Source organism: Sceloporus occidentalis, unplaced genomic scaffold (genome assembly GCF_023333645.1).
Source record: "Sceloporus occidentalis isolate IW3139 unplaced genomic scaffold, rSceOcc1.0.p SCAF_13, whole genome shotgun sequence".
NCBI lineage: Eukaryota > Metazoa > Chordata > Lepidosauria > Squamata > Phrynosomatidae > Sceloporus > Sceloporus occidentalis.
In genome coordinates, this window is record NW_028316993.1 from 5,923,153 (window position 1) to 5,947,278 (window position 24,126).

Here is a 24,126-nt window from a genome sequence, read left to right on the forward strand (position 1 = left end):
CCTTCCACACCAGGACGGCCGGAAGACATATATATCTATACATGATGGAAATCGTTTAGAATATATGCATTAAAAGGCAAAGGGAAAAAAGAAAAGCCAGATTAAAGAATTCCTCGCAGGGTCTTTTTTTAGTGACCTTTTCAGTGTGTTTTGCAAAGGTGGCCAGCTGGGCAGGCAAACCCCAAGGCCAAGGCTACACATCTTGCAATTGCAAATCTTGGGGCCGCTCCAGAGACCGCAGGACTCTAACTCCCATCACGCTTCGCAGAGGGGAATTTCCCCCCCTGTCGACTTTTTTCCTCTCCATGGGCCCAAACAGACAGGCCAAAATAAAGCTGCTCCGGGTCACTTTGGAGGTATGCTGTTTAAATGCCACACACATCTTAGAGGCCAGAAGCTGCGCCAATGCTGCACTCCAGTCTTTAGGACTGGAGCATGGCTTTGGTGTGGCTTCTGGCCTCTAGGATGCATGCATCATTTAAATAGCATACCTCCAAAGTGACCTGAAGCAGCTTTATTTTGGCCTGTCTGTTTGGATCCCATTTTACACAACCAGAGATAGAGATTGGAAATAGGACGGCGCCAACGGTGCTGGCTTTGATATCGACTGCTGTGTCTGTACACCTGGAGACCTTATCTAGATAGCTTTTGATGGACTCTAATGGAAGTGTCCATCTGGGTCAACTTGTGCAAGTGACACTCTCTCAGCCTCGGAGGAAGGCCAGAGCAAACCCCCTCTGAACAGATCTTGCCAGAAAACCCTGGGATAGTGTCGCCAGAGGTCAGAAATGACTTGGAGGCATGCAGTATACACACAGACACACCAATGTTGCAAGTAGGTGAGCCCACACCCTGAATAGTATGGAAGCACCTGGCTCCCTCCTTCTTCCCGGGCCCCAGTTAATGCACCCATCCCTCCGGTTTCCCTGGCGTGTCTATCTTTCTCTCTGTCATCCTGCCATCTGACTGGTCAGGTAAGCTGGCTTCAGGAATGTGGAGGTAAGAAAGGCGACAGCGGAGAGGACGGAGAGGACGCCGAGAAGGAAGCACCTGTGGAAGAGGATCCCATGTGAGGTGAGGCTCTCCTGTGAAGGTGAGAAACCACTGGGGTTAGCTTTCGGTGATGGGAGGCATAGCGGCCCTAGAGCAGAAAGGGCCAGAAATCAAAGCAGGCTCCCATACTGTTCTTAATTCAACCAGAGTCAAGAATTACTGCTGGGTTGGCATACAATTCTGCAACTGAGTCAGGTTTAATCTTTTGGGACCACCAGCATTGCAACCATCGTGTTATTATTCATTTTGGGAACTGACTCTTGTTTGTATATTTTTGTTGAATGATATTGTGCATTGACTTTGTATTACATTCCATTTTCTAGAATGTGTGCCACTGGCAGGTCCATTTTATTTTATTCTGTTTTATGTACAGCGCTGTGTAAACCTACAGTGCTTTATAAATAAAGTTTAATAATAATAATAATAATAATAATAATAATAATAATAATAAGCAGCCCTGCCGATTTGGAAAGTGAGGAATTCTGTGTCCTACGTGTTTTAGCTGGGTTCAAGGAATAACTACAAAGGGGGGGATACAAAATGAAGGCATTGCTCCTCCAAACTGTGCCATGATGCCACGCGCCCTTCTAGAGGGCATGTGGCATCATGGCATGACTCCAGCGCAGTGCCCCTTTTCATGGCTTTTTTGTTCCCTGTGGAGGCTGTGGTGTGTGGTTGCCATAGCCCTAAAGGGAAGGCCTTCCCCCCACCTGTCTGTACAGCCCTTAAGACTTTAGAGACCAGGGTTCGAATCCCTGCTCAGCCATGGCAACCCACCTTGGCCAAGTCACAGGCCTTTAGCCTCAGAGGATGGCAATGGCAAACCCCCTTTGAAGAAACTTGCCCCCCCCCAAAAAAAACCCTATGACAGGTTGACCATAAGGTCACCATAAGTCAAAAAAGGTCAAAAGCCATACGATCACCATAAGTCAAAATGTCTTGGAGCCACACAGCAACAAGTCCTTACCCTTGACTGAATAAGTGTTATTGCAGAGACGGAGCAATTTTTAAAAAACCCTCCCCACCCGAAATATCTCCCGCTTTGACTGGCATTGAGCTGCCAGAACCCTTAATAAGCACCTATTGCTCTGCATAGTTTCTCCACCCAACTTCAGGAAATTAGATCATGCTTCAGGTGGGAGATGCCTGGATGGAAGTGCAGCAAGATTTATGGTTTCCCTTCAGTTCTGGGGAAAGTCCAGGGCAAGGGACAGAGAGGAGCACTGACTTCGGGTAAAGAAAGGGGTCCCTCTGTTTCCACCCCAAGAGGACAGAGTTGTCTTTGTTGTTGTTTATTTATTTATATCCTGCTCCACCCCCCACCCCACCCCAAAAAATTGGGTCTCAAAGAATAATACAGTTGGCCCTCCGTATCCATTCTTTATCCATGGGTTCAACCACCCATGGCTTGAATATATTTAAAAATATATAAATCCCAAATAGCAAAGCTTGTTTTTTGCCATTTTGTATAAGGGATGCCATTTTATTATCCATCGTATTTAATGGGACTTGTGCACCCACATATTTTGGCATCCATGGTGGTATCCCCAATGGATACCAAGGGCTGATAATAATGATAATGATAATGATGATAATAATAATAACAACAACACTCCATTGTACATAATGGAACTTGCACATCCATGGATTTTGGTAACTATGAGGGTCTTGGAATAAACCCCCAGTGGATACCAAGGTCTAATAATAATAATAATAATAATAATAACAACAACACTCCATTGTACATAATGGGACTTGTGTATCCATGGATTTTGGTATCCACGAGGGGTCCTGGAACAAACACCTAATGGATATCAAGGTGGTATAATAATAATAATAATAATAATAATAATAATACATTATATTTAATGGGACTTGAGCCTCCGCTCATGTTGGCATGCATGGGAGGTCCTGGAACCAACCCCCAGCTGATACCAAGGCCTCACTGTACACTTAAATACATACAAATCGCAGGGATTAAAATGGAGTTAAACTGTCCCAGTATTCCAGCTGCCAGCCTCTCTTCCCACGCCCATCCGGGGGCATTGAGCCGGTACACCTGGACTTTTGGGTGGAAGCCATCGGCTCCTTCATGTTCCCGGACATTCCTGGCTGCCAATGAGTCAGGCCTGAATGCCTTTGACGCCAACCAGGAGTGAGTGATCGCCCTTTTGTAGCTCTACTCCATGCAAACTTGCAACTCTCTCTGTTTCTCTCTTTTGCACACAGAGCTAAGCCACGCATCACACGCCCGGCATCTTTCCAGGATCAAACAAGACCTTCTCCCTTGGTGCCCAGAAGACACCAAAGGGTTCGCTTCGTAGGATGGCACAAGGGACAAACCCAAGCGCCCGGCAGGCCACAGAGTGACCGCTTAAGCCTTTAGGGCTTGGAAGGTCATTTTCTAGCCACAAAGAAGGACTTGGATCTACTTTGAAGGAGGAGTATGGCAGGGTCAAGGAGCCAGGATCTCTTTTGGAAAAGTTTTTGGCTAGTAGGTGAGTCATGGACCTCCAACAAAGTCATCAGGTTGCCAAGCTGTTTTTAAAAATAAATAAATAAATAAATAAGCAAGCAAGCAAGCAAGGTTGTCATCTGACCAATGCATGGGTTGCTCTTTTGCCTTTAACAGAGGGATGCAGAGAACTTAAAGAATCACAGAGTTGGACTATTGATAACTTTTGGTGTGTGACCTAGGCTTGGGATAATCTGTTTTATTTTGTTGTTGCATGACTTCAAGTTGTGTTCCCAGGCAGATTGATGGGACCTATTTTGGACTCATTTTGGACTTATGGGAACCTTAAGGTCAATGTATTGTGGGTTTTTCTAGGACTGAGAGTATGTGAGTTGCCCAAGTGGGTTCCCATGGCCAACCGGAGAACTGAACCCTGGTCTCCAAAGTCAGCGTCCAATGCTCAAACCACCGCACTACGTTGGCTCTCCATCTATTCATTAGTGCAGAATGGTTTAAAAAAATGATGTTTATTGAAAAACCAACTAAGTCTGTCCAAATTTTGGCAAACCCCCCCACCCCAGCAGGGAGACAATCTGTTTGGGAATAACTTCTCCTGCCTGATATGTATGGGTCAAGCTGTTGGACATAGCACAGCAGCTGGCCCAGTGAGAAAGTTGGCAACCTCCGTCTAAGTGTAAGGCATTGGGAAAGATGTGTGAGGCTCAAGCTGGACATGGGAAGAGGACAGGGTTGCCAACTGATCTGGGGGGGAAAGCAGCCTGCCCTTGAGGTCCTTGGGCCTTTAAGAGCACATTGATCTTCAGAAATTGGGAGACCAAGATCTTGACAGCAGAGAGATCAATGCAACTCCCTGCAGAGGTCTGCTGCTTGAGTAACTTTTCTTACAGGTTGAAAAAGCTGGCAATCCTAGAAGAAGGTGGGCTGAATGTGTGCTATGAATTCTTTTGAGTTCCTCAGATGAGAACAGTTAAAAAACCTGCCTGGAACCAGTTTAGGTTTATAGCATTCAACAGGCTGCCAAGTCAAAGAGTAGCGGAGAGAAGAAGGCTTTTTCTTGGCAGGGAGAGTATGGTGCAATGGGAGGAGGAGGAGGTGACAGACTGAGGACTTCTATAGAGCTTAGGGAAGTTCCTTTCTAAGAACTACAACTCCTAGTATCCGTTCACAGGGCTATGCTGGGGATTTCTAGGAGCTGCAGTCCAAAAGAGAGGAACTTTCCTCAAGTTTTGCCCTTGAACTTGGGACGTGAAGTCAACAGTCTTCCATAGACGTCAACCATAGAACTTGGACTTGGTTCCTTTTATGGACAACAGTGCCCAGGGGGTGTAGGCCCCAAAGAAGACCTTTCCCTGACCTCTGACCCCTTCCTCTTCTCCTCCAAGCAGCCTGGTTCCTGTGTCCATGGGTGCTCCCCATCCAAGGCAGCTTTGCCAATGTCCCTGTGGTCTCCATCCCTGAAACCCCATCTGAGGGCCAAAACGTCACCCTCTCCGTGGAGAACGTGACGGGCACCATCCGGGAGATCAACTGGTACCGAGGGCAGGCCACCGAGGGGGCCACCAGGCTCTTCACCTACTTCCCTGGTTACGGCCGTCCGCAGCGGAACGGGATCCAAAACACGCAGAGGGAATTTGGCTTCCCCAATGGCTCCCTCCTCATCACGGGGGTCCGGCCCAGCGATGCCAAGACCTACACCGTCCTGATCCTGATCCGACCCAAGGGGACTCTCAAAGGGACCTTTGAGCTGAACTTGGCCGGTGAGTGGGACCTCTCCTCCTCCTCTTGGGAGACACCTAACCTAAACTACAGGAAACTACATATCCCAGGATTCCATAGGATGGAGCTGTGGCAGTTGAAGCGGTGTCAAGCGCCATTATTTCTGCAATGCAGATGTGGCTGAATTCTAACTAAGTCCAGCAACTTTGTAAAGTAACTTGAAAAGAGGATGTTGAGCATAGAGTTGTGCCGGAAGACCTAGAGATTCTTAAAGAAAACACTTGTCTAGGCATTTGTACACTCTCCAGCGCACTTGTACGGTAAATGTCTGGTGGATGTTGACCATAGAGATGCCATGGGGGACATAGAGATTCCTAGAGAATACGCTTGTCTAGGCGTTCGTACATTCTCCAGCTCATTTCTATGGCCAGTGTTTGGTGAATATTGACCATAGGGTTATGGTAGAGGACCTAGAGATTCCTAGATAGGTATTCTCTGTAGTCTTTATTTGTGGTTTTACAAGGGTCCTGTGCGCCTAACCTCAGCAAATGGGAAGGGCCCACTGTAAATTGTCCTCTTTTCACATAGCAAATCTCTGACCAGCAGTCATAATGGGACACCCAGTTCTGTATTCTTATGGCTGCCCCTTTCCTCCTTTGCAGGCCCAGTTACCCATCCGCCTCCGACAACAACATCCATCCCGCAGACGCCATCCATCAAGGAACCAACACGACCACCTTCGATGCTGGGGTGGATCGTGGCCGGGGTGGTGGTGGGCGTCTTGCTGGCGGGGGCAGTGGGGGCCACCCTGGTCTACCGGTTTGTCTTATACAAGATGGAGCCCAGTACAGGGTAATGCACACCTTCATAGGGAAAACTGGGACGTGGGTGGTTGACCAACATCAGGTTATGGTCCAGATGGGCAAAAGTGATGAATGGGGGAGAACAGAGGCTGCAGCGGTTTGCTTTTGCCTGAACTAATCAGTATCTGGAGGACCCAAATTCCTATCGAGTAGCACCTCTTACAAGCTTCCAGTCCAATTCTCCCTTTATTCAAATCTCTTATTAGGATGGATCCAAGAGGGAGAAAAACGCCGGCCGCCAAACATGGTGAGTGCTCCTGTCCTATTCTATGTTGCATGATGTTCCTGGGGTGGACTTATACCTACCGCACCCTGAGAACAATGTAGGCTGGGTCCGCACTGCAGAGTTAATGCAGTTTGACGCCGAGAGATTGGACACTGAGATTTGCAGCTGGTCTGTCAGAGAGCTCACCAAACTACAAATCCCAGGTTTCTCTAGGATAGAGTCATGGCGGTTCACCCAGTGTCAAACAGCTTCAATTCTGCAATGAGAACACATTGTCTCTATGCTTGCGCCATCGCTCTGCACAACTGGTGAAAGGTGACTGGCTTTGTCCTGACGTTGGCTTTCCAGATGACAAGGAGCCCATCTACGAAGTGATGGATTCCCCCGTTGAATCGCCCAAGACGGAAGGGAAAGAGCCACTCCCGACGCCGGGACCGCTGCCTGTGAGTCGTTGTGCCCTTCGCCCAAAGGCCTTTGAGTCAGCCATGGATTGGCACTTAGTGGGTTGGACTGGGCAGCCGAAGGAGCAGGCGATGGCTGTGACCCAGATTCCTTTGACGGCGAACTGTGTTATATGCCTTTTCCTCAGGTTAAGACTAAGGGTGGCATGCACACTGGAACAGGGATGGAAAGGATGTTCAAAAAATGTTCAGAAAATGCTCAAATAATATGCCTCTTCAGTCCTCAGAAACCCTGGCAAGAAGAATCTTGCACAGACAAGAACCTTTGCCATTTGGCATTTCTCCTGTATGAAATTTGCGCACAGTTGCTTTGCACAGAAAACTGGTTTCTATGCAAAAATACTATTTCCTATCCGGAAAACACAATTACTGCATAAAAATTATTATTTTCTGCACAGAAAATATACTTCCTATGCAAAAATATTATTTCCTACACATAAAATACAGTTCACATGCATAAATTGTATACATAAATATTTGTGCATGTAAATGTTATTTTCTTTGCAGAAAATAACAATATCTATATGATATATATATATATAGTTTCTGGTGCAGAAAAAGCTGTTGCTGGGAGATTTGTCCTGCACAAAAATCTCACATGGATTATTTGCATAGAAAACAACATTTATTTGGGGCAGAAGGTCTGCATACAGATAGATCTGCATACAAATATTATTTTCTGCTTGGAAACGGCTGTTTTCATCCAAAACAATCATAGGCAAATTTTGCAAAGAATACGTTCTGATTTGCAAATAAGCTTCAGAAATGTCTACATTCTTGTAGCGAGAAGAGCATTGCCAAACATGTTCTCATCACCATTGGTTATGTCTCTCTTTGCAGCCTCTGCCAGGGACCTGCCCCAACTTGGAGTCAAACTACATGGTATGTTTCGAACCTGGGTCTTCGCTGTCCGTCATTCTGTGTGTCTCTGCATCTGTTTTGGGGGGATGTAGGATTCCTTCCTTCCTTCCTTCCTTCCTTCCTTCCTTCCTTCCTTCCTTCCTTCCCTCCTTCCATAGTAAAGAAAGAGGTAGGCTTACAGTTTCATTTTTCTGTAACATAAGTTTATATGTCTTCCAGTTTTCATTTCCATTGGGAGTGAGTCTTTTGTAAAGTGGATGGATCTTCGTTGTGCATTCAAGACTAACCCAAAACGCTTTGCAAAATGGAAGGAGATCGCTCCCAGCCATTATTATCCTGCTAACCTCAGTTGCAACTGAACTGATAGGGCAGGGAATGGGTGCATTTCTATCAGGGACTATATGGTTCCTCTTAACCCCCAAATCCTTGTGCAACGGATTCTGCAACCCAACAGCTTGTAACGCCTTCCTCTCTTTCTTTCTTTAGGAGCTGCTGAAAAGAACAGAGTCAATTTATTCCGAGATCAAGAGGTGACGTAATCATTTGGAAAATACCTCTGGACACCCAGTTTCCAACCTAGATATCTAGATCCCAGAAACGACCCATTCCAGTATTCCTGGGAGGTGAAGCTTTGGTCCCTTGGCTTTCTGTCCTGCCTCCACTGATGGAACCCAGGACTTTGCCTCCTCAAGACTGTGAAAACCACCACCAATTTCAATCCATGCTTCTTGAGCCCTTTGGGACTTTCTCTCGATGGGGTGGAGGACCTGGAAGAAACGTGACACAGCCTGGGGAGGAAACCACGGTGCTCTTCTTCCCATATCCCCAGAAGGCATGGGGGCACTTTCATCCCCCAAATTTGAGGGGGTCTTGGAGACATAAAAATTGACTTGGAGACCACATACCGATCATGGACCTGCTATCCAAACTTCTGGGCTAAAGGGATACTTTGGGGAAAGATTCTGGGGAAAGCAAAGGAGAAAAAGAGACTAGTCCCCCCAAAACCATGCCTATACATAGGTACTAGGACATATGGGAAAAACCCGACAGTACTGTATCCTTTGGCTATCCAGGTTTGGCAAGGACGATCCCGATTAATCCTTTGCTGTCCCACTTTCTCACCTGCTTTTAAAACATCCTGTTTCTCTCTCCTCCTCCCACTTTCCCCCTTTTGTCCTTGGCTTAATCAGCTGGGAATCAAATAATACAACTAGGTGACTTCAAAGGCTTTCATGGCCGGCATCCATAGCTTTTGTGGGTTTTTCAAGCTATGTCGCCATGATCTAAGAGAGTTGATTCCTAACATTTTGCCAACATCTGTTGCTGACATCTTTAGAGAATGCTGCCCTAGAAGATGCCAGCCACAGATGCTGGCAAAACATCAGGAATAAACTCTTCTAGAACATGGCCATATAGCCCCAAAACCCCACAAAAAATTATAGTTAATAGAAAGATTAAACGAGTGAGGCTAACCTTTTTCCAAGACAAATGAGACTGAGGGAGACCATTAGCTGTAATGATATTAAAGTCCAATGTTACCTCTCTGCAGAATGGCTGCCAGGTGAAATAAATGGCTGGGCTCCTTTCCCTTGATAAGCAAGACTTGCTGAAATGCCTTCTCCTACCCAGCCTTTAAAGGGACAGGAGCCCTGACCCTTATTTAATCCAACAGCCTATTCTGACTGTATCATACAAGGCTAAAAGTGTACCCATACTCCTAGCAGTTTGATCCCAAGGCTCCATCCTAACAACTCCTGGGATGGGTAGTTTGCTAAGGAACGTAAACTCTTCTTCTGGAGAGATGGAGCGCTGTAGTTCCTGGGGGGAAGGTATGTTTCTGTAGTTCAGAGGGAGGCGCATGGTGCTATCTTACAGAATCTTAGGATGCATCGTTTTGGGGATGTGTTTAGATGTTGCCATCTAGAACCATAGCATCTTAGAATAATAGAGTTGGAAGAAGGACCATCCAGTCCAACCCCATTCTGCCATGCAGGAAATCTCAATCAAAGCATCCCCATCAGGGATGTAGCCATGATTTTGGGAAGGGGGGTGTCCTGACTAAGTGCCACCATTATAATGGGGCTTGGGTGTGACGGCACGGCGACATGCATCATTCATTATATGTAACAGAAGGGGGGGTCTGGACCCCACAGACCCCCCCCCCCTTGGCTATGTCCCTGTCCCCATTGACAGCCTCTGTTTAAAGACCTCCAAGGAAGGAGACTCCACTACACTATGGGCACATAACCCGAAAAAAACACAAAAAACCCTAACACAACTAGGCTTTGCCAAATCCAAAACCTTCAGCAGCAGGCCAAGATTGGGTGCTGTTGTTTTTATCACTGCCATCTCTGTTTTCTATGTTTGGGGGTGGGGTGGGGATCACTTGTTGAATTTCCGGCTGACATGGAGCTGGAAAGATACAGGAGCCCCATACCCACCGTGGCTTGGGCAAATTCTTGGTCGTCTCTGCACCTTGTTATTAAACGGCAGAAGGAGGAGGAGAGTCCATAAGTTGGGTGTAGTAGCCTTGTGACTGTAATAATCAGCATCCTGTGTCTTATGACTCCAGTCAGGTCTCTTTAATAAATCATTATCCATTTCCTCCGTTCCCAGATGCTAGGCAGTACAGTGCCATGGTTTATGGAGGCAGAGTAGCACCTCACCCAACAAAAGAGCAGAGTCTTTGCAGAGTCTTTTGTGGCAGACTGGGCCTGTTAATCTTTATCCCCACTTGAACCTTTCCTGGCATTTGGCTCTGTTGCTGTTTTCTTCCTCTTCACAATCGGGAACCTTTTCTTCCCGTGTTTGTTCGCCAGTTAGCTAATGATCAAATGCTTCCCCGAAATTAGGAAACTTTTGGGAAAGGCTTGGGCCAAGAAAGACTTTGCTGTGCCATTGCCAAAAAAAAAAAAAAAGGGGGGGGGGGGCTGAGTCTGCTTGGTTTAACATTCAGGTTGGCAGGTAGCAGAGGTGGATAGAGACCACTATGCATGACCCTCGGTGGATTTTGAAGGTTGCATCTCCCCATGTGGATGTTTAATTTTATTAGCTAGTGAAACAAATGCATGCAAAGGGCTATCCTATGTAACCCTGAGGGTGCATCTACACTGTAGAAATAATGCTGTTTGACGCCGCTTTAAAGTGCTGCAGCTCCATCCTACGGGATCCTGGGATTTGTAGTTTTACCAGGTATTTCTCTGCCAAAGAGCACTGATGCTCCACCAAACATCAAGTCCCGAGATTCTGTAGGATGGGAGCCATGGCAGTTCAAGTGGAATTCAACTGCATTATTTCTACAAGGGTTGCCAGGGTGCTGTAGTGACTTGAGTGTTGGGGACTAGGAATCTGGTGTAGATGCACCGTTGGTCACATACAAGCATGCATACGTTCTTTTGGGGAAAGTGCTTTTCTCTCATCTTTGTGTCCATTCAAAAGCTCGGACCAGCAATAATGCTTTTTACTGCAGGAGAGGAGACACTCAGGAGGAGGAAAATGCATTTGGCCTGAGCTGCAGGGAAAGGATACATTGCCCTCCATTGGGGAAAGCATCCTGGCTTCCCTTCTCCTTGCAGCCCAGACTGGACATTTCTTCACCACTTTTGTTTAGGCCATTAAACAACCACAACAGTGTCCCCCAGCATCCACAGCTATCAGGGCACAGGGAGGGCACTTAACCCTGGGCATTACAATCCATATGCTTAATCCAGGATCTTGGGCATTGAGGGGCTGTACAGAACACCTCTAAGGGCTGCTCCTTTTAGCGCCAGATCAGGGCCGTGGCAACAAAAGGCGGCTCCTTTCTGCGCCACAGAAAAAGCACCATAGCCAGTGGCACCGTGGCTTTTCTGCACTCCGTAGATGCTGTGTCATCTGAACACAGGGCCAAAGGAGCGCTGTGATGCCACCTGCAGTGTGCGGCATCATGCCAACATGGGCCGGAGTTTGGGCATGTGTAATATAGATGCCACGCCCTAACTCTGCCCCTATGCTGGCCTTAATGTCCAGTCTATACAACCTCTAACTCTGAGAGGAGGATTTGCAAACATATGTACCACAATGCCCTTATTCTTACTCAACTGTAGCTTTGCATGGCTCAGAACTGAAGCCAAGTATTCAAAAATAGGCCTGGAAATGGAGCCAAGGTGGGTAGGTCTTGCTTCACTTTAACTCTTTCCCCTTCTCTGCCTGTGAAGACTAACACTGAAGGTGCAGAACAGGGACGTAGCCAAGGGGGGGTTCTTGGGGTCCGGACCCCCCCTTTCCATTAGAAAAATGAATGGTGTGTGCTGCTGCGCCGCCGCTCCCAAGCCCCATTACAGTGGAACCTCGGGATACGAAATACCCGGGTTACGAATTTTTCGGGACCCGAAAAAATCCAATTGGAAATTATTGATCCGGGTTACGAACGTTTTTTCGGGTCCCGAAAAAACTTTTGGTGCTTTTTGCCGCGATTTTACACCAAATCGCGGCTTTTCCCCATTAGCGGCTATGGGGATTCGGCTTGCGAAAGCCGTTCGGGTTACGAAAGCGGCCGCGGAACGGATTACTTTCGTAACCCGAGGCTCCACTGTATAATGGTGGCACTTAGTCTGGACCCCCCCCCCTTCCTAAAATCCTAGCTACGTCCCTGTGCAGAAGGGGAAACCGTCCTTTCCAATGGTCCCAGTTTGGGAAGGATAGTCCCAATTACACCTCTGCCATCCCAATTTTCCAGCTGCTTTTTAAAACAGTTTCTCTCTGCTCCTCCCATTTTCCCTCTTTGTCGTCAGATGGCTCCCATCATTGCAAACAATGAGTTTCAAATGCCAAGTGGTTTGCACTCAATTAACTCAGTAGGAAGGAAAGAGAGGGTAAAATCTTGCCCTTTCCAGGAGGGTCAGGCAAAAACAAACTGCTGCAGCATTCAAAATATTTGTCATTTTGACCAGAGGTTTGCCATTTTTTCCTCTATGGGATGTTGGAGGCTTTTGGAAAAAACGATTTGTCTCCTCCTTTTGTCTGCTCTTGCCATCATGCTCTCATCCATGGAGCTTCAGTGGCGTTTGCACAAGTCTTGCAGAGTGTTCTTGCAACAACCTGCGGCTGCTTAACTGGACAAAATTTGGAAAGTGCTTCGCCCCCAGTCCTTCCCTGCCTCAACTTCCTTCCCCCCCCCCCACCTTTCTTTTCTTGAGCAAGTGCTTTCAAAATGCTGGAACCAAAAGGTGAAAAATAGAATCTGAGACACCAAGGAAGAGTTGGAGGATAGGTCCCTTGCTACAACTTTGCAATCTGAAGGCGTAATCTGGGTTTGGAACCAGGTCTCCGAACATGGACCACCATTTCTACCCTTGCAAGGGACTGAGACTTTGCAAACCTTTCACGCCAAGAACGCACTGCAGAATTAACACAGTTTGGCAATGCTTTAGCTGCCGTGTCTCAGTTGAGTTTTTGGAGACAGCGAGACATCTCTGTCAGAGAGCTGTGGTGACACAACAAACTACAAATCCCAAGATTCCACAGAATGGAGCCATGAAAATTAAAGTGGTGTCAAGCTGCATTGATTCTGCAGTGCAGATGCAGCCTGGAGTCTCAGGTTTTGGTCCTGAAATTTCATGCCTTAGGACAATCCTGGAGACTGGCCTTCCATGCTTTTAAACCCACCGATGAAATGGAAGCAAAGGATGCGCCATCTTTTCTCTGGTTGATCCCAGTCCAATTTCCACCCACCTGCTGCCTTTCTAGACTGCAACACCCATGAGCCTCAAGATGGAGTTGTAGTCCAACAGAGTTAGAGGACCCCATTTTGGAAAGGGTTGGATGAAAAGGATGAAAACCAAACTTCACAGATGGCAGGTCCACACACGTCACTTTAACCAATGGCAGGATTCAGCATTATAGTCATATAATAACTTTATTCCAAATGATAACATGCATTACTTACCAGGGGTGGAAACATAGATGTTTATCACACTATGCTCTTAAAGAGGTACTATTCCAGTGTGACTCCTCTAGCTGCCTCCTGTTGCATGCTGGGATTGGCAGTTTTAAGGAGGGGTATTTAGAATTCTCAGGCAGAGAAGTTCAGCTCCTTAAAACTGCCAATCCCAGCATGCAACAGGAGGCTGCTAGAGGAGTCACACTGGAATAGTACCTCTTTAAGAGCATAGTGTGATAAACATCAAAGACATACATGTAACAAGCAATATATGAGATAGCTGCATGTCCTTATAGGTTGCACATAGTCTAGATTGTTTTTGTACGAAGAGAAAGGAAATATGTATATTATATTAAAAAGACTTTTGGGATCCGGAGCATGAAAGATGCAATATAATTTCTCAGTTGATTGTGAGCCGCTTATCTACAGAAGAAGCTGTGGAAAGATTTGGAGAGGAGAAAGCATTAATAGCCCCCAAATTGGGGGAGAAGCCCACTTCTGCTTTTGCAAAATAGGTATTTGATGTCAAATAGTGTGAGGGTCTACCTCTTGTTTAAAATCTGGATTTCCATTCCTGGAGACAATTCATCTATTTTGCTTTTTTGCCAGAATAAAAGGGAGTCTGCAGGAGCTGGGGACCACAAGCCAGGGCCCTTGTTTCAGGGTGGATCTACACTGTTGAGATAATGCACTTTGACTCCACTTTAATTTCCATGGGGGAGCCATCCAACATAATCGTGGGATGTACAGAGAAAGCTAAAAGACCTTGTAAAACTACAAATCCCAGGATTCCATAGGATGGAACAACAGCACTTGAAGTGGTATCAAACTGCATTGTTTCTACAGTATGGATGCACCCTAAGAGAGTGCTATCCAGTTATGGCGATTGACAGAATAAGCCATTTAAAAGAGAAGTCCCTCCCCCCCCCCCCCCCCCGGCTTTCACAGAATGAAAGCATCTGCAAATCAAAAGTGTTCTTTTTCGGAAGCACAGGAGCAATAGCTGCAACCCAACGAGCAACAACCAAAAGCTGGCAACAAAACCGTACCTCCTCCTGATAAGCAATTACTACCTCTGGATGCAATTATCAGTTCTTATAGAACAATTAGTCATCAATTATTTCCCAACCTTATCGCACCTCATGTGGATTCCTCGCCTTTGCCCTCCCTCTGTTCCTTTCCCAATAATCAATCAATCAATCCATTCATACCCCACCTTTCCCCCAGATTATCAAACTCTGGCTTGTTAGTTATTGCGAGACAAGTCTGCCATCTGGTGGCCATTTGCAATTTGCTACTTGTTATTAACCTTTCCAGCCTCTTCCAAAATCCCCAAACTGCCGATCTTAGGTATTGGAAGTAATCAATTGCAAGAGTCCTGGACTCCTTTATGTTAAATCCCACCTGGTTGTTTTGTGCAAGAAACAGCAAAAATATTATTTCCTACTTTAAAAAAAAGTCATCTTCTATTGCATGTGAATTTTGTGCAGAATAAGTCCCAAATTGTGAATAGACTTTTAAAAGTCTGTGGGGTTTTCTCCTCCAAAGCCTCACCCCACTGACACCTCCCCTAGCATTTGAAAGGGAGGCAGGCAAATGCCATAGTCTGTTTCTGCCAAAAGGGAAACGTTTGGGGTGCAGCGGTGTCAGCCCCTCTTAGGATGTCACCTGGTGCGATCCATACCCTCTGCACACCCCTAGTGACACCCCTGCTGTTACCCTTGATTAGAGAAGCCCCATTGAATCAATGGGATTTACCCCTATGTCGAGCCCCACCGACTGCAAGCGGTGAATGTAACTCACAGAAGAAGATGGAAAACAGGGCTGTGAGGGACTCTGCCCAGGCAAAGGATGTGAGGAAGGCTCCGGCTACAATCCATGTGCTGTACGTCAAGGAGCTAGGCCCAGAATTGAAGGCAGAGTGTTGGTTCTTTTCTGGAAGAGAGAAAGAGATCGGCGTTGGAACCCGTGTGTTCTGGGGTTGACCCATGACACATTGTTGTTGCGTGCATTCAAGCTGTTTCTGATTTATGGAAACCCCGAATTGACCCTGCCATGGGCTTTTCTTAGCCAGGTTCCTTCAGAGGAGGTTCCCCATTGCCTTCCTCTGAGGCTGAGAGAGTGCAGCTTGTCCTAAGTCAGCTGTGGGGCTTGCTATGTTATTTCTTGGTGCAATGCTTTTAACTGGGACTGTTGCTTTTGGTTTAATTTGTTTAAAAGTGTGCTAAACATTTCCAGAATGGACAAATGACTATGGCTCATGCCATTACCCCTTAAAACAATGCATTTCAGTGACTTGGGATGACAACATGCATCGTGTGAACAGAGAATTTAAAAGCGAGGGACACCGATACGTTATCACACACAGTCCCCATAATATACCCTCCAACTTTTCACAGATGAAACGTGGGCCACATATGGCCAAGCAACATCAGAGTATGGTCAGGATGCCAAAAGTTACTAAGAAAGAAGACAAAGGCGAGGAGCAGCTGCACCAGTTTTCTTTGAGCCCATTGGGAAGAGAAAGTCTCTGCCTCCTCCTTCCTTTTGCCCCTCCTTGCTTAATTAATGGAGCTGGCCCTCCTTATCCATGGATTTTTTATCCACGGATTCAAGCATCCATGGCAATGCTTCAAAGAAAGTATAAATCCCAAATGGCAAAGCTTGATTTTCCATTTGATATAAGGGACACCATTTTGCTCTGCCATTATATTTAATAAGCATCCATGGATTTTGTTATCCATGGGGGGGGGGGGGGGCCTGGGACCCGGCCCCAGCTGATAACAAGGTCCCACTGTACTTTTGCACTTGAAACTCAGTTTACAGCGGCTGAAGTAAGCTGAGGACAAAAGAAGTTAAAAGAGAAAGCGGGATATTTTAAAGCAGTGGAGGATTAATTGGGGCTGTCTCTGCTAAAGCAGGGCATTGGGAGGGTTATGCCCCACCCGAATCGGCCCACTTCCAACACATTTCTTCCAAGGCCAGAAGATGCCTTGACTTTCTGTGGCTGCTAGAGGCAATCCATGCCTCGATCAGTCAGAATGATAATCTCTTGGGTTGGTGGATACTTACCGGATTGTTGGTTGACCTCTAAGTACACATGGCCCACGTAGAACTGATTCAACTCATCCGTTCCTTGTTGTTCAATCCCTTTCCCCGGTTGGGAAGGGGCTTCTGTCATTATGGTGTAGTTGCCGGTGTCTGCCGCAGTGAGTTGCGTGATGGTCAAGGAGCAGTCTTGCTGCACCTTCTCCCTCTTCCGTTGCTGGCTCTGTGTCTCCCCCGGGATGTATGTATGGATGCGCTCCTCAGTTCCAAAACGGGTTTGTCGGAACCATTCACAAAAATGAAATTCCCTCGGAAACCCTTGCGGCACCAAGGTGACGTTCTGGCCCAGACTGGGATATTTCGGCCTGGGCTCCACCTTGATGGAAACTTGACCAGACTCTGCAAAGAGAAGTTGATAAGGGATTAGCTATTCAGGATCATCAAGCAAAAATTTGGAAAAGGGGTTGTCAAATTTTTCATAGAATCATAGAGTTGGAAGAGACCCCCAAAAGGACCATCCAGTCCAACCCCTGTCTGCCATGCAGGAACTCACAACCAAAACATCCCTGACAGAGGGCCATCCACCCTCTGTTTAAAGTCCTCCAAGGAAGGAGATTCCACCAAAGTCTCCAAAGGAACATCTTCCACTGTCAAACCACTCTTAGTCTTACCATCAGGAAGTTCATCCTAATGTTCAGGTGGAATCTCTTTTCTTGTATTTTGCATCCATTGTTCCAGGTCCTATTCTTTGGAGCAGCAGAAAACAAGTTTCCCTCATCTATACTGCTATCTTCAGTATGACATCCCTTCAAATGTTTAACATGGCCATCCTGTCGTCCCTTAATGTTCTTTTTTCCAGGCTCTTACCATCAGGAAGTTCCTCCTAATGTTCAGATTTAATCTCTTTTCCTGCAGCTTGCATCCATTGCTCCACTGGGTCCTATTCTCTGGAGCAGCAGAAAACAAGCTTGTTTCCTCCTCAGTGTGACATCCCTTCAAATACTTAAACAGGGCTATCATGGTCACCTCTCAACCCTCTCTTCTCCAGGCTAAAGATACCTAGTTCCCTAAGTCTCTCCTCATAGGGCTTCATAGTTTCCAGACCCATTTTGGTGGTGCATGGTCTCTGCTTGTGCAACTACGGCAATAGCTTGATCTCTGGATGTGGGATAATCCTTAAGGCAGGGTTGGGAATCATGCGAAGCTCCAAGTATGGTCAGACTGCAAGTTCCCAGATTGCTTCAGACGATGGTAGACACTTCATCTTTGGAGGACTTTTAGCAGAGGTTGGACTGGCATTTTTAAGGCAGTTCTTTAGTCGTATCTTCCCGCATGGTATAGGTTTAGAGTAGATGGCCTTTGAGATTCCTTCCAACTCTATGATCACCATCAACCCTTAAGAGAAGAGTCAATGGTGAGGACTGCTGGGACACGCAGTCCAACAACACATGGAGAGCAGTATAATTCCCATCTACTGCCTTCAGAGTAAAGACTCATGTGGCTTTAACGGTAATATGTTGCTGCTTGCCTTGAAATAATTTCCAACTTATGGCGACCCTAAGGCAAACTGATCACAGGTTTTCTTCATCAGGTTTAATTCAAAGGAAGTTTGCTATTGCCTTCCTCTGAGGCTGAGAGAGTGTCAGAGCAGAGATTCGAACCCTGGTCTTCCAGATTCCTAGTCCTCAACACACAAACCACTACACCACCCTGACAACCCCAGTGTGAACATTTACCTGACAACTGCAAATAGAAAGAGCTTTGGTAGGTTTCTCCTTGGATCTGGGTATCCCCTTGTTGCTGGGTTGAACCTGTGTTTATCGTCACGGAGTAGTTTCCCACGTCCGACTTCCTCAGGCTCCTGATATGGAGAGAGCAATCCCGTTCGACTCTCTCTCGCCCACTGTAGGCCTTGCCCTGGGTTGAGGAGGGACGTTTCTCCAGGGAGTAGGTCAGGATGGTACCCGACTCCACTTGTGCCTGACTATTATCTCGGACCCATTGGCATTGAACAAAACTGGACGGACCGCCTCGCAGGGAGAGTGTGACGTTCTGACCCCACCTGGGGCTGCGTGGCTCACTGATGACCGAAAAACCATGCCGGTGGGCTGTGGCCAGCTGCAAAAGGCAACTCAGGATGAAGCCTGCGAGGTTGGAGAGAAGGATAGGAAAGGAAACGTAATTCAGTGTCACAAAATGGCCGCTGCAGAGGGCAGGGCCAGTCCCATAATATACCCATTTCACAGGTGGCAATGAGGATAACAGACAAGAAACAAGGTCTTGAATATGTAGTGGAAAATAGGGTTTGAGCCCCAAATGCAAATCCACTTATTCAAACCTACTGTCGCATGTATTCAGGATCGCTTCCCTTTTCTCTCTCTCTTCTCTATCTGCTCTTAAGAGTAAAACCTGGAGTGGATTCACTACTCCACTGACATTGAAACCCCCAGCTGCCAGTGTCTGAGTCTCATGCCCTCCAATTTCCCTCTGCCACCCCACTTTCCAGCTGTTTTTAAAACGTCCCAGTTTCCCTCTCTTCCTCCTCCCGCTTTGTCCTCAGCATACATCCGTTGCTGCAAACTGAGGCTGAATTTGCTTTGCCGAAATAACACAATTTGATATCGCTTTAACTGCCATGGGTTAGTGCTATGAAATTCTGGGGTTTGTAGCTTTGTGAGCCATTTCGCCTTCTCTGGTACTGTAACACACAACACAAAGGCCAGACTGATGGACAACATTTCATTTTGAGGCAGAATTCATATCTGGGGGATTGAATGTTCTCTTTTCGCTCCACCCCAAAGTCACTACACCTCTGGTGTAAAAGTCCCTAAGGATCCGTTGAAGTGGTGAACCATTGTGGCCACCAATACAGAAAAAAATCCTATTTTAAAAATGAAATGACATTTCCTGACGACTTGTAACAAGGCGTGGCAAACAATACATCCTGCATCCAATAAAGGTGACATTTTGCTTTTCCCAAACTGACCTGACAGAAGCATTGCCTTCTGGGATCTCTGGAGGCTAGTGGGAAAATCCTTCGTCTTGATGAAGAGGTTGATCTTTGGACAGAAAAGTCGGGTGGTTTGGAGAGTCACTTTTCTTCTTCTTCTCCTGACCAAAACCAGGGTCCCCTTGGCCAGACTCCTGTTGGGTCTGGATGCAAGAAATGTCCCTTGGTCTTGCGTTTCTCCTTTTTGTCCCCCAAAAGAAAGGAAGGAAGACAAGTTGCACAATGGATGATGCTCCTGTGGTCACACTCACAACACTCTCCAGGGTCTCCTTCTGCCTTCTTTGGACCCGTGGGCGCCTTTGATTTGCGCCACTTTTAGGTGACTAAGGATGAGTCCATTTGGCTTAGAAGGAGGGAGGACAGCCAAGTTCTGGTTTTTTGTGGGTCAGGGGTGGAGAAGATACTTTAATAAAAAGGAGTAACTAAAAAAGTGGTTCTGGGGAGTGGAAGAGGCATCTTTTCATAAGAAATCTTTGGGGGTCTCCTGGTGTTCTGGGGCCACACGCAGTCTATGGTCAGCTCTGTCCTCATCCTTGCTCACAGTTAGCCTTCTGTCCATCTATACTCCACAAATGCGCACAACTGTGCGGTGCAGTGTGACCTGCTTTAAGTAGGGAAGTCGATCCTTCATGAATTTCGCTCTTGACGGAAGCAACGAGTAATCCTAGCCATTTTCTTCCTGCTGCCAGAAAGTCTTCAGACTTGTTTCGTACTTTATATGTATTTTCTGCAGAGAAATATGGTTTTCTATGTGTGTTGCAGGGAAAATCCACCACTAAAGCAGTCCGGAGAGATGGACGCTTGACCTCTGCTTAACTCTTTGAATTGATTTGACTGTACATGAGCCTGTGATCCAGTGGCATCCCCAAGATTGATGTCACTTGGTGTGTGGGGGTCAAACTGTCTTGCCAACCCCCCAAAAGTCCTCCAGGGTCCAACATGGCTGCAGCCACATAAGACTCCGCAGGCAGCCATCCCCCCAAAGGGCCTTCAGAGTCTGGCACGGCTGCAGACAAACTGGACCCTGAAAGTGCCACTCTCCAAACAGCTGCTGCTCTAAGAGGGTTGCACTGCGGTCACTGGAGGGACTATTTAGGGTGCAGTGTGGCTGCTGGGCAAGCGGGAAAGCGCCCTTTCTTGCTTGCCCAGTAGCCACACCAGTCCCTCTGGGGGTAGCACCCCTTCTGAGATGTCACCCGGTGCAGCCCTCACTCCCAGCACCCCATTAGTGACACCACTGCTGTCATCTTTGGATATAGGGCAGGGATATAAGCTGTGCCCCTTCCTGGAACTTGGGGGATCTAAAAACTCTGGTGCACAGCACACACTGGTAACCTCACGGCTTGATTTCTGCAATGAGCTCTATATGGGACTACCCTTGTACCTAGTCCAGGAACTTCAATTAGTTCAAAATATGGCAGCCAGATTGGTCACCAGGAGATCTAGGGTTGACCACATAACACTGATCTTAAAGTCCCACCCCTGGCTACCTATTAGTTTCCATGTACAGTAAAAAGTGTTGGTTATGACCTTTAAAGCCCTTCATGGCCTGGGCCCATCTTACCTATGGGATCATCTTCTCCCATACAATCCACGCCGCAAACTCAGGTCCTTTGGGAGACATTTATTGCAGCCAGCAAAGCTAGGCTAGCTGCGGTTACTCAGAGGACCTTCTCCTCCTCCGCTCCCAAGTGATGGAAGGGTCTGCTGGAGGAGATATGGAATATTCCTAATCTTGACTGCTTTAAAACAGCAGTCAAGACGAATCTCTTCCTGGAGGCCTTCCCAGATTAGCATCACGGTCGCCTCCCATCGACTGCCTGCTTTGTTTTAATAATTTATTTTAATAATTTAATTGTAGGAGAAAGCTTGCTTCATATCACAGTGATCCAGTTTGCAGAAGGTGCATGAGTAACCCCGCCACCCGGTCTTCTCCTTCTCCTTCCCTTCCCAACTCACAAACACAACACAACCCAGGTCCTCTTTGTTCAGTTTGGGGGCCAGTTGCAACACCCTCTTGACATTGTGCCCATGTGGCAACCTGTGGCTGGGCGTTTCCTGGCAAGCATTGGGAAAGAGGCGGTTACTGAGTTTGTTTCTCCACCGTCACCACCTGACAGCAGTCACCCAAAATGTAGCAAGCCAGTCACTCTGATGAAAGTCAAGGAAGATGCAACCAGGCTGAAGATGGAGTGGAAAAGTTACACACCCGGCTGCAATGGGACGTAAACAGCGAGGATGTGTTTGCCTCATGGCTGGCTGGAGACAATGCTGCCTCTTTGTGGCCTTGCTGGGATGTGCCATATATCTTTTTTTTAAATACAGCTTCATTGCACTTTTTAAAAACCTCAAGAATACAGCACCTTCATGTTTATTATGTGACCACTTTCACAATGATTCTCTTGGAATGAAGGAGGCGGCTGTTTTCAGGGAGCTGGGTTGGAAGAGTCAAAGAGAGAGTCTTTAGTTTTCATGTGCCACGTTCAAGAGCAAATTCGCCACTATTTGTGGGTGCAGCTCCAGGCAAAAGGGTTGGACTGGGTGCCAGCCTTGGGCTCAGCTTGGAGCACAGCAGCTCGCTATGATTTGCATGGCTTAACGGATTAGTTGCTGCAGCTTGCAAAACCTCTCCAGGGGGATCTATGTATTTACCTATTGAGTTTCCTCCTTGTGTCCTCATTGTTGGGGTGCCACTGCTTCACTCTGGATGAAAGCAAGTGGGCTAGTTTAAATGGCCCTTATTGCATCTCCATAAGTAGATGAGGAATTGCAGTAGGTACTCAATGAATAACACTTAATGGCATGACCAGGTGCATGCACGTCTCAGGTTTTAGCTCTGCAAACTCATAAGAATTTGGGGGTGATCCTGAACTGGGGATCCCAATTGCTATTGATATCTATCTATCTCCCTTCCTCTGTGTAAAGATCTCAGGGTGGAGAGGTAGTTTTTTGGTGTCCTATTCTTGCAAATTGAGAGAACTGAGGCTCAGGATGTCAGGCTAACACTACAATGGCCTGAAAATGTGTGAGAATCCGTTCCAAAGGTCTGTGTGAAACACAGATTGTTCATTTCGATCTGAAAACAAGGAACAAGGAGTGTTAGCAATTTCCTTCTCAGTGAGCAGTTTTCAAAGGCTATTAGCAATTCGGGATTTATTCTGTGAAAAATTCACACGGAGTTGTTTTACACAGAAAACAGCATTTTATTCCCCCTGTAAATAAATATTGTTGTTTTTTTTTCCGGTAGAAAAATGTTACTTTCTGTGCAAAAGAACCAGGTCCAAATTTTGCATAGATCTGCAAAGATTCTCGACCATCTGGAGTCCTTTTCATTGTGGTTTCTCAACATTTGGGGGACTTTTTAAAAAAACTTTTCCCCCAATATTTCCCAATATGCTTCTCTAGTGGGGGGGGGGGGGAATGAGCAAAGCACCCAATGCGTGCTCCAAAGCATGAGTTATTTTTGCACTGCAAGTCTTCTCATAACCGGAACAAACAAAAAACAAATTGTATAATCTGGCTTAACTAAGCTCATTACGTCAGAAACCTAACAACACTAAAAGAAAGATGGTTGCCCAATTCTTGCCTAGTACATTCATGAGCATCTAATGTGTTCTTGCCTCACTTCCCTGTTTCTTTGGCTGCCTGAAGCTTTCTCCTCCTTCTCCTGTATCTTTGCTTCTCTTCTTAGGCTCCTGTTTCTGGCCATCGTCTCTTCTAAGAGTAAATCTTTGCTCCTCCAGATTTTTTGGACTACAACCCCCACAATCCCTTACCATTGGCCATGTTGAGTTCTGCTGGTGGAAGTTGCTGGCCAAACAAATCTACAGACCCCAGATTTCCAAAGCATGGAGCCATGTGCGTTAAAGTGGTGTTAAACTGCATTATTTCTGCAATGCAGATTAGACCAAGGACAGCCCAGAGGTGCATGTAGCCTAAAATGAAGCTGCTGTTAGGAGCTCAGGAGCATCTTCTTGTTATTACTTGCCTTCCAGTTGTACAGTATAGCCATCCTAAGGTGAACCTATATCATGGGGTTTTCTTGGCAATGTTTGTTCAGAGGAGGTTTGGCATTGCCTTTCCCTGAATCAGAGAGCATGCGGCTCACCCAAAGTCAGTGGGTTTCATGGAAAAGCTGGGTATTGAACTCTGGTCTCCCCAGGGGCAGTCCGCCACACTGGCTCTCAGCACAGGAGCTGTGGCATGTCAAAAAGTGGACATTTGGCTTCCCTGGCTATGGTAACGATCCCTGACCCATTGCCCCACGAGAGGAAATGCTCCCTGAAAATAATAATAATGCCAATAATAATAATAATAAGAAGAAAACAAGCGTCACACATTTGCATGACATTTGTGTGTGCTGACAGGTGCATGTGTCCCTTCAGAAATGTTTGTGGCAATTGAAATAGAATAAATAGAGGATATTATACTCCCTCCAGCGTTTCATGGATGGACTCTGGGGTCTATGTAGCCAAGCAACCTCAGTGTATGG

At 46.6% G+C, this 24,126-nt stretch overlaps 2 protein-coding genes across 2 annotated transcripts; one reads left to right on the top strand and one right to left on the bottom strand.

The window, feature by feature from the left end:
- The first annotated feature begins 988 nt into the window (after positions 1-988).
- CEACAM19 (CEA cell adhesion molecule 19) lies at positions 989-10,275 on the top strand. The gene is made up of 8 exons (XM_089478754.1): positions 989-1,074; positions 3,283-3,551; positions 4,915-5,286; positions 5,908-6,097; positions 6,315-6,355; positions 6,683-6,777; positions 7,636-7,677; positions 8,143-10,275. Exons 2-8 carry the CDS (start codon positions 3,500-3,502, stop codon positions 8,188-8,190), a joined length of 840 nt encoding a protein of 279 aa, XP_089334880.1. The 5' UTR covers positions 989-1,074; positions 3,283-3,499; the 3' UTR covers positions 8,191-10,275.
- Positions 10,276-13,693: 3,418 nt separating this feature from the next.
- On the bottom strand, positions 13,694-19,765 carry LOC149304707 (cell adhesion molecule CEACAM16-like). The gene is made up of 5 exons (XM_089478958.1): positions 19,611-19,765; positions 18,361-18,768; positions 16,649-17,023; positions 15,380-15,511; positions 13,694-14,011 (listed from the first exon to the last, which is right to left on the bottom strand). The coding sequence occupies exons 1-5, from the start codon at positions 19,621-19,623 to the stop codon at positions 13,977-13,979; spliced, it is 963 nt and encodes a 320-aa protein (XP_089335084.1). The 5' UTR covers positions 19,624-19,765; the 3' UTR covers positions 13,694-13,976.
- Between the last annotated feature and the right edge of the window lie 4,361 nt (positions 19,766-24,126).

Coding starts and splice junctions, on each gene's coding strand:
- CEACAM19 (XM_089478754.1), top strand. CDS start 3,500: ATGGCAGGGTCAAGGAGCCAGGATCTCTTTTGGAAAAGTTTTTGGCTA. Junction 6,098..6,314: donor AAGATGGAGCCCAGTACAGG/GTAATGCACACC, acceptor ATCTCTTATTAG/GATGGATCCAAGAGGGAGAA. Junction 6,356..6,682: donor AACGCCGGCCGCCAAACATG/GTGAGTGCTCCT, acceptor TTGGCTTTCCAG/ATGACAAGGAGCCCATCTAC.
- LOC149304707 (XM_089478958.1), bottom strand. Junction 17,024..18,360: donor TTTCTATTTGCAGTTGTCAG/GTAAATGTTCAC, acceptor TTCTCTTTGCAG/AGTCTGGTCAAGTTTCCATC. Junction 15,512..16,648: donor AGAGGTCAACCAACAATCCG/GTAAGTATCCAC, acceptor TCTCTCTTCCAG/AAAAGAACCAACACTCTGCC.